General features: G+C 40.2%; 1 protein-coding gene across 1 annotated transcript in view; it reads left to right on the top strand.

Annotated features, from left to right (window-relative positions):
- LOC126259732 (uncharacterized) overlaps positions 1 to 20,679 on the top strand; it is a 217,540-nt gene extending 196,861 nt beyond the window's left edge. The window contains exon 10 of the mRNA XM_049956719.1: positions 16,304 to 20,679. Coding sequence (XP_049812676.1) covers positions 16,304 to 16,421 — 118 coding nt within the window. The 3' untranslated portion in view covers positions 16,422 to 20,679. The remainder of the gene's footprint in view (positions 1 to 16,303) is intronic.
- Positions 20,680 to 21,201: the final 522 nt, after the last annotated feature.

Here is a 21,201-nt window from a genome sequence, read left to right as displayed (position 1 = left end):
GTTTGAAGTTATCTGAAAACATGTGCGATTTTTATTCCATGGCTTCAGCTGTCTCAAATTTGGTTCCTTTCAATGCAGATTTCACTTTCAAAAACAGAAGACTATCACATGGAGCAAATTTGGTGAGTAGAACAGATGTTACAACACAGAGATCCCATGCTTAGCCAGAAACGGCTTGACAGACAACAGGTTCTTCGGAACCATTTCTGAACAAACTTTTCTTATGTGAAAATCTGTAGGATTGTTTCTTTGTCAATTCTTATAGTACCAGCAATCACATGAATACTCAACTGCTAGTCTTTTCAGATTAAATCTCCACTCCCTTCAATGTTTTCGCCCATTTTTATTGTTGATGATTTCCCTAATGCCCTAAATGCGACTCATTTTCAATCTCTTCTCATCACTTTTTCAACCACTTAAACCACTCAGAAATCTGAGTGTGTGAAAGATGGTCATCACCAAACCTTTGTTTCAATAAAGAATGGATGTCTCTATCTGTCTTTCCAAGTTTCACTCAAAATTTCACATTAATCTGATGCTCTTTCAAAATTTTTGCCAGGCTATGGACACACACAGGCACACAGCTCGACTGATGGGTTGGCGCATGTATGAATAGCAGGAGTGGAGAGAGAGATGTCACATGACTCAGCAGTGTAGTGTTTTTCCTTCTGTTAAAAAATCTGCCTGGCTATCAGTTACACTATGCCGTAATACATACAGGGTGTACGTAAAGTATGGGAACACTTTCAGTTATTTATTGCACAAGAACCAAACATTGTACAGATATCATACATATGTTATTTTGAAGAGAAACCCTTAAAGTTCCCCCCCCCCCCTTTTATGTATATGTCTGGTAATTTGCCGATAGTCGGAGCTAGTCACAAATGTGGTGAGTTCAGGTGCAGAGCGAGCTTTCTGTGTGTTGGAGTTCGACAAAAACAAGTTTGCTACAGCTATTCAACAGATGTTTGGAACCAAGTATGCTAAGAAACCACCAATAAGGAAAGCCATTTACTACTGGCACAACAAATTCGTTATGATGGGTTGCTTGTGCCTGGCAAAGAGAAGTGGACGATCCAGTGTGAGTGAAGTGAATGTGGAGCGCATACGAGAGACATTCATAAAGGGTCCAAAGAAATGGGTGTGTTGTGCATCCTGTGAACTCGAAATGGCTCCAGTGACAGCATGGAAAGTCCTGCAACAGAAGCTGTCTGTGAAACCGTTCAGATTGGAGCTAGTGCAGAAGCTCTTAGACGACAACAAACACAAGCGTTTTGAGTTTTGTTCACAGTTTGCAACAACTGAATGAGGGTGGGGATGGCATCGTTGATCGCTTAATTTTTAGCGACGAAGCCACTTTTCACACTAATGGGAAAGTGAATAGGCATAATTGTTGACTCTGGGGTACAAAGCGTCCACACGAATGCATTAAATTTGAGCATGATTCCCCAAAGGTAAATGTTTTTTGTGCCTTGTCACATCGAAAACTGTATGGGCCATTCTTCTTCACCGAGAAAACTTTCACTGGATATTCTTACTTGGACATGTTGCAGCAATGGCTGATGCCTCAAATGCAATCGGACTCTGTTCATCTTTCAGCAGGATGGGGCGCCATCCCATTTTCATCGTGAAGTTCGTGGGTACCTGAACACGGAGGTGCTGCATCGATGGATCGGCCATGCTATAGAAGGGGACAGCATGTTTCATGAAATGTCCTCCCCTATCACCAGATCTAACTCTGTGTGACTTTTTTCTGTGGGGACACATTAAAGATATGGTGTATGTATCGCCTCTACCACGTGATGTAGCAGAGCTCCGAGAGAGAATATGGGAAGCGACTGCCACAGTCGATGATGCCATGCTGGGACGGGTATGGCAAGAATTCAATTACCTTATTGATGTCTGCCAGGTCACTCATGGTTTGCATATTGAATGTTTGTGAAAAAAACTTCCAGAGTTTCTCATCAAAATGCAATATGTATGACATCTGTACAGTGTTCAATTCTTGTGCAATAGTAATTGAAAGTGTTCCCAGACTTCATGTACCACCTGTATTTTAAACTGAAACTTAGTCACCATGTGCAGTTAAGTTCTACTTTAAGGAATCTGTCACTTCTAACCTACCGTGATCTTCCATTTACTACAATGGAGATGTCCTCTTGGTCTTCCAGTGACAATACCAAATCTTCCACTTACTACAACAAAGGTTCTATTGCCCTTTCTTTGATTAATTCCCGTAGTCTTATTTTGGTAACCCACTTCTTTTACGCTTTTATAAAAAGAAAATTCCCGTCACATTCATGAGATATGGCATGTTTCATTATAAATATTAGTGTTATTTCCTATTTAGGAAAATGTTAATGTTAAGTTCTTTCTGGTGCAACATCATTTAAAATGTCTTGACTAGACTACAAAGTGGACTGACTGACTAACTACACATGCAGCCCTTTCTTAAATTTGTTAGGTATTGAAAAAATGAGAATAAGCTTGAGTACTCATACTACAACTAACCTAAACATCCTTAGAAAAATACCAACCATATTGTCATTGAGAAAATTCCAAACAATACGTATTCCATGTGCACAAAACCTGTACTATTTTGATGTTACCACTCCGTAGAAAACAGCACAAACTCTTATCAGTTGTCACTGCTCAATAAATTAAACCTATGAAATCCAACCATAAATATGAATAAAATTATATACTAGTAATCATAATATAGAAACTTGTCAGAGGATTGACGCAATCTTTAATGTAGAACATTTCTCTCATAGCAAAAGACTCTCATAGGATGTCCTCCTTCCTCCAACACCGCTAATATTAGCATTACCTTTTCTGGTAAACTGTTCTACACTCCTGGAAATGGAAAAAAGAACACATTGACACCGGTGTGTCAGACCCACCATACTTGCTCCGGACACTGCGAGAGGGCTGTACAAGCAATGATCACACGCACGGCACAGCGGACACACCAGGAACCGCGGTGTTGGCCGTCGAATGGCGCTAGCTGCGCAGCATTTGTGCACCGCCGCCGTCAGTGTCAGCCAGTTTGCCGTGGCATACGGAGCTCCATCGCAGTCTTTAACACTGGTAGCATGCCGCGACAGCGTGGACGTGAACCGTATGTGCAGTTGACGGACTTTGAGCGAGGGCGTATAGTGGGCATGCGGGAGGCCGGGTGGACGTACCGCCGAATTGCTCAACACGTGGGGCGTGAGGTCTCCACAGTACATCGATGTTGTCGCCAGTGGTCGGCGGAAGGTGCACGTGCCCGTCGACCTGGGACCGGACCGCAGCGACGCACGGATGCACGCCAAGACCGTAGGATCCTACGCAGTGCTGTAGGGGACCGCACCGCCACTTCCCAGCAAATTAGGGACACTGTTGCTCCTGGGGTATCGGCGAGGACCATTCGCAACCGTCTCCATGAAGCTGGGCTACGGTCCCGCACACCGTTAGGCCGTTTTCCGCTCACGCCCCAACATCGTGCAGCCTGCCTCCAGTGGTGTCGCGACAGGCATGAATGGAGGGACGAATGGAGACGTGTCGTCTTCAGCGATGAGAGTCACTTCTGCCTTGGTGCCAATGATGGTCGTATGCATGTTTGGCGCCGTGCAGGTGAGCGCCACAATCAGGACTGCATACGACCGAGGCACACAGGGCCAACACCCGGCATCATGGTGTGGGGAGCGATCTCCTACACTGGCCGTACACCACTGGTGATCGTCGAGGGGACACTGAATAGTGCACGGTACATCCAAACCGTCATCGAACCCATCGTTCTACCATTCCTAGACCGGCAAGGGAACTTGCTGTTCCAACAGGACAATGCACGTCCGCATGTATCCCGTGCCATCCAACGTGCTCTAGAAGGTGTAAGTCAACTACCCTGGCCAGCAAGATCTCCGGATCTGTCCCCCATTGAGCATGTTTGGGACTGGATGAAGCGTCGTCTCACGCGGTCTGCACGTCCAGCACGAACGCTGGTCCAACTGAGGCGCCAGGTGGAAATGGCATGGCAAGCCGTTCCACAGGACTACATCCAGCATCTCTACGATCGTCTCCATGGGAGAATAGCAGCCTGCATTGCTGCGAAAGGTGGATATACACTGTACTAGTGCCGACATTGTGCATGCTCTGTTGCCTGTGTCTATGTGCCTGTGGTTCTGTCAGTGTGATCATGTGATGTATCTGACCCCAGGAATGTGTCAATAAAGTTTCCCCTTCCTGGGACAATGAATTCACGGTGTTCTTATTTCAATTTCCAGGAGTGTATATGAGCTGCATTTCAACCAGTAAATTGGGACTTCCAGTTAACAAAGAAAAAGTGCACTTTTCTGCATAGAAAGAAAAGGGTATTAAGCCGTCAGTAATTATTTGCAGACTTTCCACAGGTCTCCACTCCTTTACACTTCACCAATACACACACACACACACACACACACACACACACACAAACGCGCACACTAAACTCAACTTCACTATCCACTAATCAGCTTTACTGTTCTTCACTCTATAATTACATTTTCCATTTCCTTTCTCTAACACCCTCGTATATTATTAGTGCAATAATCCATTTCTGTCAAACTCTTCTGATGCAGTAAAAGTTGATGGACTCATGACAGATTCTCCTCAGGTATTTGTTGCGCTAATTATTAGCAAGCCTACTGAAGGAGTAACTCAAATCACTTGTGAACAAAACTCTATTTAATCTTCACTCTTCGTACAACTACTCCACTCTCATTGTGTTTTACATATAAGTATTTAACTTCTCATTAACACACATTCATCATGCTTGTTCATTTATATGCTACTACAGCATGTGATTTTTCCCACCAGTCCACTACTTACAGAGAAGCCTTAATGTCATTGACATACTTGTCTGCAGGACATTTGAGTCATTGTTATTTCTTGGAGCAGTATACGGCACAGGTGTCTGCTGCACTTTGGGATGACGTTAGGCACAGGTTGATCAAACTTGATGCCCTACAAACTTCAAAAGGAATATTTATGACAGACAAATCACAACAAAGTATAAGGTAAAGAAACTAGGATCCCAGCTAGGCATGACTTCAATTCTCAAGAAGGTGGTGATATCACTCTTCACACTAAAGTGTAATTCATTGTGCTTGTTCATTTATATGCTATTACAGTACATGATTTCCCACCAGTCCACTACATCCATCAGAATTATTACTTACAAAATCAAGGAAAATATTGTACCTCTCAATAAATAAAATTAATGTGGGTATTTGTGAGACTTGTTGAAAAATATCCTTTCAAATTATTACATCACCAAAAGTTTATTCCCAAGTGTGCAACTGTGGTTTGAAGATCACAAAGATGCTTCAGTGCCCAACATTTTGGTTGGTTGGTTGGTTGGTTGGTTGGTTTTGGGGAAGGAGACCAGACAGCGTGGTCATCGGTCTCATCGGATTAGGGAAGGATGGGGAAGGAAGTCGGCCGTGCCCTTTCAGAGGAACCATCCCGGCATTTGCCTGGAGTGATTTAGGGAAATCACGGAAAACCTAAATCAGGATGGCCGGACGCGGGATTGAACCGCCGCCAACATTTTGGTATTGTTTTTGTAGTCCTTCTGCTTTTGTTTTCTGACCTACAAATAATTGTGCATGTTGTGTGCTAAACATTCCTTTGATCTTTCCAGTAGTGGGATTGGCTAGCACCATTGCCTTGGAGTGTAGCATGTTGATAACTACAAAGGGTCCTTCATATAGTGGACGTAATTGTTCTACTACTTCCTGACTTTTTATGCTATTCCTATGGCTGTTCCCGTGTTCCCATCATTTCTTCCATTTTGCTCCTTCCTTGACCAAACATTCTTTTGTATTTGTTATTTGTATTTGTGTGTCAGGTCAATACGGAGGCCAGTTTACCCATTTTAGGAGTGGTTTTCCTTCAGGTTTATGTCCTACTACCTCTACGGGGGCCAATTTCATAACTGAATGGGTCAGTTCATTCAGCACCCTCTCAAATTCCTCAATTAACTTCATGCACTTTGAAAGCCTTTTTGCAGAATAGGTTCTGCAAAGTCAACCTAGTTCACGCATAATTCCTCTGGATTTTCTTGCAGATTGCATGTAGAAATCAATATATGGTGTACATTTTGCCAAGCTAAAATGGTGTGAATATCTGTGCAGTGAGCTGAGATCTAAAACTGAAATACAACTTGTTGGTTTTCCCTGCATTCTAAAATAATGATAATAGTTTCACCAATGCCAACTAACATTCAACCATCACAAAAATGTATGCCTTTCCTCTGCGGCTGTGAGGCAGTGGACCAAACAAATTCACAGTCACAAGATCCCAAATGTCTTCTGGTACTATTGGATATAAAGCAATTCCAAATTGAGATTCATTAAAGGGTAATGCAGATCACTTCTCCTTCTGTTGTTGTACTTGTGAATATATCTGTTACTCTGAAACTCAGATGGATTATTGAAAACAAATTTCATAAGTGAGTTAATGTTCTGTACGGCTTGGGTTAATGTTCTACGTGCTTATAGAGCTACCTGCAAGACGTGTGTGTGAATCACACACACAAATGTAATTCCTTTCCTGTCAAAAGGATAGTTGCTACTCGCCACATATCAGAGATGCTGAGTCGCAGATAGGCACAGCAAAAATAGAGTCAGAAAGTGAGCTTTCGGCCAACAAGGGCTTCTTTGAAATTTGGCAGCATACACACACAAACAAGCAGGTGTGCATGCCATGACTGTTATGGGAATTTACAGCATATTGCAAGGAGAGTTCCCACCTGCTCAATTAAGAAAAGCTGGTGTTGGTTGGGAGGAAACTGATGGCAAAGGCTGTAAAGCACTCATTGAAATGAAGAATGTCGTGCTCGGTGGCTTGCTCAGCAACTGTGTGATCCAGCTGTTTCTTGGCCACACTTTTTTAGTGGCCATTGATGCAGACAGATAACCTGTTGTTTGTCATGCCCACATAGAAAGCAGCACATTGGTTGTAGCTTAGCTTGTAGACCACATGACTGGTTTCACAGGTAACCTTGCCTTTGATGGGGTAGGTGATGTTTGTGATCAGACTGGTGTAGGTAATGGTGGGAGGATGTTCAGAACAGGTCTTGCATCTGGATCTATTATAGGGATATGAACTATGAGGCAAGGAGTTGTGAGCATGGATTGTTTAAGGATGGACAAGGATATTGTGTAGGTTTGGTGGGTGGCTAAATACCACTGGGGAATGGGTGGGAAGTGTCTTGGGTAGGACATTTCTCATTTGAGGGCAAGATGAAAGATAGCTGAAACCCAGGTGGAGAATGTAATTCAGTTGCTCCAGTCCTGGGTGGTACTGACTCGTGAGGGAAATGCTCCTCTGTGGCCAGACAGTGGGACTTTGGGAGGTAGTGGGTGATTGGAACGATAAGGCATGGTAGATCTATTAATCTGTGAAGGCCTCAGTGAGAGGGACTGCTCTTCACTGCAGATGTGACGACAGCAGGTGGCTAGGCTGTATGAAAGGGACTTCTTGGTATGGAATGGCACTTAGTTGTCAAAGTGGAGGTATTGCTGGTGGTTGGTAGGTTTGATATGGACAGAGGTACTTGAGGTGGAGGTCAACATCGAGGAAAGCGGCATGCTTGGTTGAGTAGGACCAGGTGAAGTGAATGAGAGAGAAGGTGTTGAGGTTCTGGAGGAATTTGGATAGGGTGTCCTCACCCTCGATCTAGATCACAGAGATGTCATCAGTGAATCAGAACCAGGTGAGGGGTGTTCAGGAAGGATTCCTCTGGATGGCCCATGACTAGGTTGGTACAGGATGGTGGCCATAGCCATATCCCAGCTTTGTTTGTAGGTAATTCCTTCAAAGGAGAAGTAATTGTGGGGGAGGATATAGTTTGTCATGCTGACTGGGAAGGAGGTGGTTGGTTTTGAAATCGTTAGGCATAGGGAAAGGTAGTGTTCAATAGCAGTAAGACCATGAGCGTTAGGGATGTTAGTGCAATGGGAGATTTCATCAAGAGTCACAAGCAGGGCACCATGTGATAAAATAACAGGAATTGTGGAGAGTCTGTGGAGGAAATGGTTGGTATCTTTTATATAGGAGGATAGGTTGTGGGTAATAGGCTGAAGGTGAAGGTGTTGGTCTACAAGAGCAGAGATCCACTCGGTGGAAGCCCAGTAACTGCCACAATGGGGCATCCTTGGTGGTTGAGTTTATGGACTTTAGGAAGCATGTAGGAGGTATGAGTGTGGGTAGTGGCAGGGGTGAGGAGAGAAATGGATTACTCAGAGAAGTTCTGAGACGGGCCTAAGGATTTGATGAGAGACTGGAGATCCTTCTGGATTTCTGTAATGGGTTCTCTGTGGAAGGGTTCATAGATGGACGAATCTGACAGTTGGCAGAATCCTTCTGTCAGGTAATCCTTGTACTTCAAAACAGCAACAGCGGTGATGTCTTTGTTAGCAGGTAGGATTATAAGGTCAGGATCAGTTTTTGCAGATGTAAGGTTAGTTTGCATGTTGAGGGATTTGGAGAATGATGGTGAGGCAAGGAAGGAGGTTAAGAAAATTCGGGGAAGTTAACAGGAGTTGATTAGGGGGCAGTGGGAGTGATCACACTTGTATGGAGGAGTGAAATGAGTCAGATAGGGTTTAATATTGGTTTCTGGTTGAGCCTGATTGGTAGGGTTTGTGGCGAATGTTTTGCACTGTAGGGACCGGGAGAAGGAGAGAAGGTCTTTAAGAATTCCTGCATGATACAATTTGGAAGTGAGGCAAAATGTGAACCCTTTGGAAAGGACTGATACTTCTGCGGGGCTACGGCACTTGGAAGAAAGGTTCATGACTGTGTTTCAGGTCTGTATAGGTTCTGGTTTCTGTGTGGTGGTGGGAGGGAGTTTTTGAGGGTGGGGTAAATGTAGTAGGTCTGTGAGACGGTATTTGTCAGCTATGAGGGAAAGTGAGAGGTTTAACGGTCATTGTAAAGGTGATGAATATAGGTAGTCCAAGGTGGGAGTAGGAAATGAACAGGGTGGAGGGTTTTTTGAGGTGGTGCTGTGCATGTTGCTCTAGTTCCTGGAGGACAAGAGTTTGTCTGTTTGGGTTCCAGGAACTTGAAATTGCACAGCAGAAGAATTTTGTGGGTGGAGAGAAGGTATTGCATGGAGGTTTGGGACTGACTGATGTTTTGCAGGACTATGTTGGTGAGGATTAAGGATCAGCGGAATCTGAACAGATGAAGTCATCTTGGAAGGAAGGGTGGCAGCCGGAGATGGTAAGAGATTCCATAAACTGAGTAATGACTTACAAACCGTATGTGGGGTTTGGTTCTGGCCAGCAATAACAAAACTTTTGTGTATTGTCGCAGATGGAAGGAGCAGGGATCCATGGTGGTGGATAAAAAGGTATAAGAAGACATAAATAACGTAAAATTATGTGCGAAAAAATTCGTAAAAATAAACCTATAAAAATACACCCAAACACTAGATTAAATCAAGGGATTAGGCCGACAGTGTAAGGCAAAAATCAAATAAATTTGGCGCAAAGGTACAGTGAGACAAAAATAAATACAAAGATTTTGATGTGGGCTGCACGTCTGTGGGTGAATAAGGAAGAAGAGGGATGGCAAATGTGACTACATTGGGTAAAGTTAGTAGGTGAGAACTGGAATAGAGAAGAGAAGGAGTGGGGGGATGGGGCGGGGTTGGTAAGATGAGATACAAATTCATGTAGCTCAGGAAGGGTACGGGAAATAACATGCAGAAATATGTGAGAGTGACACAGGAAGCGTGATCAGTTTGCAGATATAGGATTAATGCTATCTGTGGGAATAATGTGGGACTTGAGATGCTGTACCAACAATTAGCATGGTCTTACATCCGTCTGTTGTGCACTGCCAAGATAGTTTATAAGTTTGCCTCATAATTAAAGAGTGCAGTTCAGTTTGTAAGGTGACAAGAGAAACACAGGAAAGAAGAGAAAGCGGGATGGACACTGAGTGTAGTAACGCATTAGAAAGTAGCAACAAAGGAAAACAGCATTGGGTTAGGATGGAAGAAAAGCTGCCAGACAAAAACAAACAATGGAAAAACCAATATAGAAAGTAACAATATTAGTTGCTACGTACCATAGTTTGCAGAGTCACAGATAGGCACAACAAAAAGACTGGAGGAAACTAAGCTTTAAACCACCAAAGCCTTCTAAAAAATTACACACACACACACACATATCAGTGTTGAACCTTGCCTGACTCAGTTCAGCCCTCCATCCAACACCGTGATCCACCCCCACTGTCACCAAGCCATCCCTGTTAATGTTCCAGAATTTCTTAACTTCAGACCTTGCCTCTTCATCATTCCCTAAATCCCTCAACATGCAAACTAACCTTACTTCCACAGAAAGAACCACAATCCACCATCAAAAAACTGATTCTGACCTTATAATCCTATCTGCTGACAAAGGCTCCACCACTGCTGTTTTGAACCACCAGAATTAACTGGTAGAATGACTCCACCAGCCGTCAGACTCATCCACCTACAAATCCTGCCACAATGACCCTATTCCAAAAATCCAGCAGGATCTCCAGTGTCTCCTCAAATCCTTAGGCCCATCCCAGAACCTCTCCCCGGTGTCCATCTCTCTCCTCACCCCTGCTACTCCCCACACTACTATATGCTTCTTTCTTAATGTCCATAAACTCAACCACCCAGCTGCCCCTTTCTGGCAGTTACTGGCCCCCAATGAGAGAATGTCTGCTGTTGTAGACCAGCACCTTCAGCCTATTACCTGCAACCCATCCTCCTATATAAAACATACCAACCATTTCCTCCACCGACTCTCCACAGTTCCTCTTCCTTTACCACATGTTACACAAACATCCCTAATGCCCATGGTCTTATGGGTATTGAACACTACCTTTCCCAACACCCGATGAACCAAGCGAGGTGGCACAGCAGTTAGCACACAGGACTAACATTCAAGAGGACGACGGCTCAAACCCGCATCTGGCCATCCGGATTTAGGTTTTCCATGATTTCCCTAAATCACTCCAGGCAAATGCTGAGATGGTTCCTTTGAAAGGGCACAGCCGACTTCCTTCCCCATCCTTACCTATTCTGATTGGACTGTTGACCTCACTGTTTGGTCCCCTCCCCCAAATCAACCAACTAACCAACCATCACCTATCCCATCTAAGGCAAGGCTACGTGTGAAACCAGTCATGAGATCTGCAAGCTAAGCTGTAAACACAGTACTGCATTCTACATGGGCATGACAACCAAGCTGTCTGTCCCCATGAATGGCCACCAACAAACTGTGGCCAAGAAACAGTTGGATTAACCTGTTGCTGAGCTCATCACCAAACATGATGTTCTTTATTTCAGTGAGTGCTTCACAGCCTGTGCCTTCTGGATCCTTCTCAACAACACCACCTTTTGTGATTTGCGCACGTGGGAACTCTCCCTGCAATGTATCATATGTTCCCATAACCCTCCTGGCCTCAACCTTCATTAACCATTGTCCTTACCCATCTAGGCATCCCTGTTCCCATTCCTGCTATCCCCCCCCCCCCCCATGCTACTCCTTATCCCCCCCCCCATCCGGTTGCCTCTCATCATGCGCTGCTGGTCACAATCTGGCTTCAGCTGACGGAGACCGTGGTCTTGTGTGTGTGTGTGTGTGTGTGTGTGTGTGTGTGTGTGTGTGTGTGTGTGTGGTCTAATTTCAAAGAAGGCGTTGTTGACCAAAAGCTCATTTCCATCAGTCTTTTTGTTGTATCTATCTGTGACTCAGAATTTCCACTATATGGTGAGTAGCAACTATCCTTTTCTAAATATTGTTACATTCCATCCTGGATTTGCCACTGTCTAATTAATTTCTGTTGTACAATGAATACTTTTTAGCTAAGTTAGTGGTTTCTCCAGAATACTATCCTTTGAGGCTTCAGTGAATGAGAATGTGCAAAGTATATTAACTTCCTGACTTCTGAATCCCCAAAGTTGGCAATTATATGAGGCGTGTTTTTTAAGTAAGGCCCATTTGAACATAAGTCACAATGAAAGGTTATTTAAAAAAGTAAATTTATTTTCAGAAATTACATATTTCACACTATTCTTGACATAGTTGCCAAGTTTGTTCAAACACGTATCATACCTCTCAACTAATTTTAAAATGCCCTCTTCATAAAAACTTGCCGCCTGCTCCAGTAACCAGGAGTTCACTGCCGTTTTCATGTCGTCATCATTGTAATGGTTGCCACTGAGGTGTTGTTTGAGATGGAGGAACAGATGGCAATTGCTCAGCGCAAGATCAGGACTGTAGTGTGGGTGGTCTAAAACTTCCCAGCCAAAACTGTCCAATATATCGTGGGTCTGACCTGCAGTGTGAAGTCTTGCATTGTCATGGATAAGGACTATTCCCTTTGTCAGCATGCCGTGTCTTTTGTTTTGAATCGCCCTGAGTAGCTTTCTCAGGGTTTGGCAGTATGCTTCTGCATTGATAGTGGTTCCTCGTTGCATGAAGTCGACCAACAAAACATCATGCCTATCCCAAAACACCGATGCCATGATCTTGCACTGGGACAGAGTCTGTTTGGCCTTCACCTTTACAAGAGTGTGTGTGTCTCCATTCCATGCTCTGTTGCTTCGATTGGGGCGTGATATGCGAAACCCCTATTTCGTCTCCAGTTGCCATCTGACTCAAGAAGCCGTCACCTTCTTCGTGATAACAAGTCAAGAACTTCATTGCACACTCAAATCTTTGGTTTTTGTGGTCCTCTGTTAGGAGTTTCAGGACCCAACAGGAGCACAGTTTCCTAAACTTTAGGTGTTCAGAAACAATGTTGTAAAGCAGTGATCTTGACACGTCAGGAAACTTGTTTGAGAGATGTGTTATTGTGAAGCAACTGTTCTCACGAATCCTCGCTTCAACTGAAGCCACCAAATCGTCTGTAATCAAAGAAGGGCGACTGGAGCGGTCCTTATCATGGCTGTTGTCACAGCCATCTTTGAATTCTCGTACCCACTTACGCACTTTGCTTTCACTCATTACAGTATCACAATATACTTTGCAAATCTGTCGATGAATTTCTGATGCAGGCAGTTTCCTTGCTGACAAAAACCATATCGCTGAGCGAACCTCACACACGGCGGGTGAGTTGATAGTCTTACACATTTTGAAAGCACAGAACAGAACCGTACAGGTTAGCTACAGAGCTGAAACTGAGCACAGTTGTTCCCGAGGCATGCCAGTACATGACACACACGCTCGTTGTAGTATGCATGCAAACTACTAGTGTCTACAACAAAACAGACCTTACTTAAAAAACACACCTCGTATGTATAACAAAAGTAGCAGAATAAATATTTTAGCAGGTTTAGTATATGGCTTTTCCTCTTTTAAGTTTTCATCAATATGCAGTCGAAGGACTAACTATTTTCTGCCCTGTTTATTACCTATTGCTGGTGTCTAGCATAATGTCTGCCTCTGTAGCTAAGTGGCCAGCATGACTGACATCCATTGGGGGTACTGCCGCAAGTTTTTCCTTGGTGAGAGGACTGTGAGGTCAACTGAGGACCTGCTCAATCAATTAGTAGTGGTTCCCAGATCAAGAAATGGAGCAGTGTGCTGACCACAGTCCCCTCTATACTGCTTCTGATGACACCATTGGCAGAGGATGACACAGCAGTCTGTCGGATCCATTTGGCTTGTCTAGGGCCAGAATGTGGAACTTAAAAGTTTGCCCATTTATGCAAAAACCTTTCAGTAACTTTTACAAGAACTTATTTTTCTATTTTCTCTGTTGATATGCCTTTTCTTGGATTCAGAATGATGGTTGTGTCATCTGCAAACTGGAATAATTGTGGCTCCTGATTCAAATAAAGATGGCAGATTATTAACCTAAAGCAGCAGTAGTGGCCCAATGAGCAAATGCGGAGGACTGTCATTGTAATTTCTCCCCAAGCAGGTGATATGGCATCCTCTTTTGTATTACTTGAAAAGCATAGGTTAACTTCTCATAGTCTGTTTTCTTTTTTTTTCCATAAGAACAAAACCAGGCATATGTGGAACTACATATTTCATTAAAAAACTTAATTTCTTTTATAAGATATTATGATTGATACAATCAGATGCCTTCAGTAAGTCACAGAAGATCCCAGCTAGTGATATTTTGTGATTTAAAGATTTTATTATGTGCTCAGTAAATGTATAAACAGCCAACTCACTAGAGTGGCCACTTTGAAATTTGAAATGTGACTGTCTAAGAATCATATTAGTACATAGGTGGGCGACAACTCTGGAGTATGTTATCTTTTTAAAAAATTTGGAAAATAATGTAAGGAGTGACACTGGGCGGTACTGATTGATATATTGGATGTCATTCTTCTTGTAGGGAAGCCTAACAATTCCATATAGTAATTTATCTTGGAAAACACATAAGTGACAAAGAACGTTGTATATCACGGGGCCACAACTATTTAGTACCTTATTAGACACATTATCCACCCTATATGAACTTAAGTATTTTGGATATGGGTGTGAGATTAATTTTTATTTCACTAAATGTCCTTTGCATTGCTCCTTCAGTATACTGTTAAAAACTAAATCATAAAAAATATCTGCTACACATGAACTGTCTTTTACAATGCTTCTGTTTTCTTTAGTAACAATAAAATCATCTTCTATGAGTTCTTACTGTATCTCTCTTAAAATTATTCCATTTCGATTGATTTTACTGTCTGATCTGTCAGTTTCTGACAAGTTGGATATAATTGTGGCTTTTTTACATTTCTTGATATGTCAAAGTACTACATTATTTATAATATGAGTATTTCTGGCTTTTTACTTGTTCTTTTGTACAAGTCCTTTTTTTCCTTATGAGAAGCTGATACGTGATCCAAGGTTTCTTTAAAGGCTTCCCACTATGACATTTAATTATATTTTTAGGAAAACTATTTTAACAATGGATACAAACCTATTGAGAAATAAAAATGTGTTGATTAAACTCCACCTCAGTGAGCATTTTTTAAACTTTAATAAAGTATGCTGTAGTTCTGTCATTACTCAGCCTCGTTATTTTCTTAGAGTGTTTCTAAACTATATATGGATCTAAGTTACATGATGTTATAGTGCATCAGGATCTGAAATCCATTTACTGTAGGGTAGGCATGAATAGGTTTAACTTCTGCTTATTGTGTGAATTGTCTTGAGGAACTCTTGTAGGGAAATTTGTGTGTGATATTAAATTATAAGTGGCTAAAAGCACCTTTAGATCACTTTTCTGTCAGATTTCTTCAAAAAATTTACATTAAAATCACCACAAATTAATAGTCCCTTCCATTTGCATCTCCTACAAAAGCCCTTGACATTGGGGGAAAATACTGAGAAATTAGAAGTGCGAATTGTTGGAACATCCACTCTATGCTGCAGATTTGTGTCCTCTTACTTCCAGATACTGTCACATGTGAAGAAATTTATGGCTACAAAAAGTTTTGATTTCAGTGAAGGCATTTTTGTGCTCTTTCAGAATTGCACTTCAGGGATAAACTGTAGAAAAAGTGCCTTGACATAAAAGGATTACATAAAATAATCAGTGAGTTTTTAAACTAAAAGAACACCCTTTCTCATAAGCAAATTGAGAAATTTCACCTTGTTCTCATAATGTATCTATGTATTGCTAAAGTTTATAGATTTTGTAGATATCTGTCTTTTCAACAGTTGGTGAACTGTCATGCCAACTCCATTTTTTCTATATTTGGTTTAAAGAAATAATTTTTACACATGTGGATAGACACCAGACTCTGGAGTACATAATAGACAACTGTAAAGTGCTGCTAGTGTTAAAGAATGGAACCGTGCTTTTCTATCACTAGTCTGTTGACAAAAAATAGCTTTTCATTTTATCTCAGTGTTGAGAATCTTACTTCTAGTGCCTGGGGATGTGACTCAGTTGATACACGCCAGATTGCAAATATGAAGGTTCAAGGCTTTTTGTTTGTCATTTATCATTTATTTCACATCTGTCAGTGACTGATTAAAGTAAAAAATGCCAAGTTGCGCTGTGGTTTGGAATCCACATTAAACTGTGGGCCTGCCTGTAACTGGCTGGCTGTGTTGGTTCATAGGTCATAAACACATCACCTGCAATAGGGTCATGACTAGTAAAGCATTGTGGTGTTTAGACCAATCTTTGGGTTGATGATAGCTTTATCTTAATGCATGGGGAAAAATTTGTCTATGTGTAACTGTATTTTCAATTTGTTAATGTACACAAAAATTAAAAAGTGAATAAACTTTTCAGTTGTGTTAATCTTAACATTTTTCAGTGAAGCTGACTTGGAGAATTTTCTGAACAATCTTTACAGTCATTCAAGCAATGGCGAAGTAGGTGGCAACCGTTCTGATCAAGGTCGCAGCCGTCGCAAAGGAAGAAAAAAGAAGTGAATCTTTAGCTAACAAAATGTGATTTTTTTAATGTGTATGACTTTATGTGCTTTACAATTGTGAGACCACTTTAATGTGGATTTATTCAGCTTTGAATTTATTAGAAAAATAACACACACTAAAGTAGTGATAATAGTTTCACTATTTACCATTGCATACGCCTCACATGAATGACTTCAGACAGTGTTCTTGTTTTTATATAAATAGGAATTGAAAATAGATTCCACTTGCGCTCTGACTGAAGCACTGTAGCTAACAAAAACATTCAAAAGCCTAAATTTGATATTTGTTCAAGGTTCTACAGCTTAAGCATCCTCCCTGATGAGAAATGAGGAACAGTGACAACAGCTTTATTATGAAGGGTAAAAGTGCAAGAACATACACACTACCCTACCTTTAGCACAATGAAACATGCTGTAGAAAATATTTTTTTCATTCTTTGTAAGCGGTTTATTTTGTTCCTTTGTTCCCGCTTGTTTTGTGTAAGGGATAACATACATCAGATACTGATGTTGCATTTGCAACTGTGTACCTAATCCATTTTCCTTTTGACTCAGTCTGTCTTTCATGTGCCTTGGTATTGAATACCCATATCTCTATTCAAAATCTTGTAAGGGTCTTTTTTTTCTTTTGTTTTCCAACATCTGAGTCAACATACCTGTGTTTAAGTATATAGTTTTCTCACTTATGTAGTGACAGTAATAATTTTCTTTATTGAAATGAAACTGAGAGACATGAGAAAATGTTTGTGTTCATGATAATTTATCATGTTTGTATATGACTGCAGAAGTTTCATTTCTTGCTAATAATGATTTTAAAGCTTCCTAGACGTGTGTTACATTAACATTTTGTCATAAGGAGTTTTATTACTGTAAAAGACCCATCAACAGGAGGGAACAACAAACACTTTCAGTCTATCTGCTAGTTCTTCTTAATTAAACTATATTTGCCAAGTATCATAATTAGAGTGGAAATGTTCATTTTTCTGTGGCATAATGAGATTTCCTCTTCAACTTGGATATTGTATGATTTTGTACACTCTTATTTTGCTTTCTTGTACATTCACTAGCTTTGGCTTGTACTTCAGGATTTCAGATGCAAATTTAATCTTTCGGTTATATTATGTTAAGAAAGAGGAGTTGGTGATACAAACTTCTCTAAAAAAGTCAGTTTAAATTTGTTTTTGTGTTGGTTATATTTGTAATGCAATTTTTTCAAAAAAGTGGATACACTGATATTAAAGGAGCAGAAGATTTTTACAAGAAACCAAACAATTTTTGCAGTATTGTAGATTTTGGCATGACTTAGAGCCCAAGGTATTTAGCTTATTTTCTCTTGTTTTAGTAATGAGAAGTATCACTTCTATCAATCGACATATTAAGTTCATCGCCATACCTACCTGAGGAGCTATGAAAGATATCCACATAACTGATGTAATGGCAGGCAATTTACCATCTCCTCATTACACTTAAGTGTACGTTTTCTGTTCTTAAATCCTGCATCGGCAGTGTAATAAGCTGAAACATCAAGAGGCTTACACATATGAAGCAGATATAATTGCCTTTGTAAAGCTATATATTTACCCAATAAAGCAGAATTTTATGGGAGCATCCTTTATTTAATAAAGACATTCTGCTTAGTTGTGTGTGGTTCCATTTATCTTATTGAAAGGAGATTGAGGGATTCTTTCTCTAGCCTGACCCTTGCTGAGTTTTATCATACAAATTTGTGAAATGAATGAATTATTTAACAGTATTTAACTTTATTTACTCTCCTGAAGTAGATGAGAGAGAGTTTTAAGTACCATACAACCCTAGTGCTGAAATTTGCAATGTTGTGCACTTTTGAGGTTGTGAAGATTAGGTGTAACAAAAGTGGTTTAGTTTGTATGTTCACATATTGTAATCCCTGGCACCCAGAAAGGAGTAAAACCTTGAGTACTGAGGAAGGGCTGTGTTTCTGTGGTGGTGACTAATGTATTTCATGCCTTAAAAATCCTATTTATTTCATTTCTTTGATAAAAAAAAAGGTATCCAGACAATTATATTTCAGTGTTACATCAAAAAATTAGTGGTATTACTTAGAAGTTTTTGTAACAGAATGGAGGAATATCGCCTGTGTATAAGTGAGTTTCGGACTTTTACAGATTTTTTTTCTCTTTTGTATCTACGAATTAGTAGGGAAATGGACAGAGGTATACCTTAAATCACACGTGTCTAAATTAACAACTAAACACACTGCTTACTTTTTAATCCTAAAGTTATGTGTTACTAATCATTCAGTTTAATTGGACAGCATATAACAGAGTTCTACAATAAATAATTTTTTGGTGTTTTCCAAGAAAATTATAGTCGAAATCACCACACTTCTTGGTATCAGATTTATTAAACTGCTGCCTCAGGATCATTATGCAGAGAAGTTAAGAACATATGGTATCTCTTTCTTCAAGGGCGTATCCAAGCAGCAAGCATTGTTTTAGATGAAGTATGGCTGGATGAACAGAGATAAGAAAAATTTTCCTGACTGGTTGATTTGGAGCAAGTTTGGTTACATTGCTCAGTATCCTGTCAGATATTTTTAAATCAATCAACACTTACTGGAGTAGAATATTCAATGCATCAGCTATCAGAAAATGGAACTATAATCAACCCAAATGAAATTTGTTGCACTAAATGATTCTTTTACACCAAATGAAGTAACAAAAAAGGGGTCTGTTGTTTCACATACTCCTTTTGTCTTACTCCATTGGTACACTTTCCTCTGTCAACTTCATGACTGGAATTGCAGCCAGAAGTGGCTTGCTCATTTATTTTTTAGATTTTGACTGCTTTACTTTGTAATTACTTGTTTTAAAATATTTTATTTTCTACTGTGCATCTGTGTGACTCATGGGAACACATGCAGTCCACGCACACATTTTATCTGAAACTTATTTTTCAAAATACTGTTTGATAATTTGCACACCCATTGGCCTGTGAATGTGTGGACTGGTCACATGTGAGGAGCATGCTTTGTTGTCAACATTGCTATGTCATATACAGTAAATACTGCCTTCATGTTCTTTGTTACAAATTAACTTATAAATTGATTTTGTGTGTGTGTGTGTGTGTGTGTGTGTGTGTGAGAGAGAGAGAGAGAGAGAGAGAGAGAGAGAGAGAGAGAGAGAGAGAGAGAGATCACGCGTGCTCCCGCATGCTCTTGCATGCGTGCCGGCATAGCTTGTGTCTGATTTAAAGGTTTGTAATCTCATATTTGTTCAGAAACACATCTACATTGTAGTATTATTTTATGCAATGGCTGTGAATTATTCTTACATAAAACCTTACAAAATTGCATGGAATTAGTTGTTAAATTAGTGAGACGCATGTAAAAAAAATTATTTTTGTGCAGTTCATCTCCCATAGGGAAATGATAATTTTTAAATAACTACTTTTTTTTATTTACCTTATTCTGTGGACTGAAGCTAATTGTGATATCAGTGAACATAGAATTATGACAATCAAGATATAACAAAACTTACATGTCGAGAGTTCTTATAAATTCATAATGCAACTTTATTACAGTATTAATCCTTCAAGTGTCATAAGTTTTATGTACTCAGTCCTTTGTGGATTCAAGTTGTACACTGCTTTTTTTCACTTTCGTGACAGCTTGTTAATGGTAGATAGATATTCAGTTGAATAATATTATTGAAATACTCTCCAAACATCACTACAAATTGTACCATTGGAACAGTTATTTTTTTTTATTTGTTTGTTTATAGTACTGCTCATTTGTCAAGTTATGAGAATAGTTTTAATATGTAAAGAAATGATATGTAAAAAAAAGCTGGTAAATATTTATTCTTATACACAATTGTGGAATGAGAAAGCAAAACTTATAGGACTGCAGTTAACTGTAATAAGACTCTTATTTAGTTTATTTTCATGTGCTTGAAAAAGCAAATGTCATAAATATTTCTTCCACAATCAGCTCAAGAACAGAACTAGGGGAGACAGGTAAAAACATTTTACAAGCATTTACATGCAACTCCCTGGATGCAAACAATAATAATACAGTTGTAAGCTGTAAGTAATTCATTTGGTAACCGTTTTGTTACAATAACTCCAGTATGTAGTTTGTTACGGCCCACAATGAGAGGCAAAACACACATAAGCAGCAAGGCTGTATGTGATTAGTTCCTCTATCTGTTCAGCAATTTTTATTTTGTAATACAGACTGTGTTAATTTAATATTAATAAATATAACATTAAAGTAATGCAGAGAAATATCCCCACTACCCCTTCCTTTTCTGCTGAGCAAATTGAATTCCACCTTCAGTGTTTTCCTTTTCAGTCTGTGCAAGATGGAAAAAGTGAGTGACATATAATCTTAAAAATGTTTTTATGTTGATAATTTATTGCATGGAAGCTGCCTTTTAAGTTAATTACGGTATGTCTACCACTGCAATGGTGTTGTCATACTCTTACTCAGTGCTGTTTTTCTGGGGGAACACTGGGGGATGCACACCCCTAAACTTTTTCATCGACAAAGTAATTTTTTTACGATGTTGAGAACTTGGAAGAGTACCAAAGATTTATTTCACGGACGTAAATTTTTTATTTCATCTTTTAGTGTTGGTAATTGCAATACGAACGAAACCAGTGCAGTTTTTGGTGGAAAAAGTGATGTCATTGACTGTTGAGGGTTGATTGGACTCACCTGTTTCATTTGAGGTGTATTATAGGTCAATTGAAGTGTACGATACCATTTTCTTTTATTGTTCAGGGGTTGATGGGAA

The sequence above is a fragment of the Schistocerca nitens genome, chromosome 1 (genome assembly GCF_023898315.1).
Source record: "Schistocerca nitens isolate TAMUIC-IGC-003100 chromosome 1, iqSchNite1.1, whole genome shotgun sequence".
NCBI classification, from domain to species: Eukaryota; Metazoa; Arthropoda; class Insecta; order Orthoptera; family Acrididae; genus Schistocerca; species Schistocerca nitens.
The sequence above is the reverse complement of the archived record's forward strand: the minus strand, read 5'-3'. Positions and strand labels throughout refer to the sequence as shown.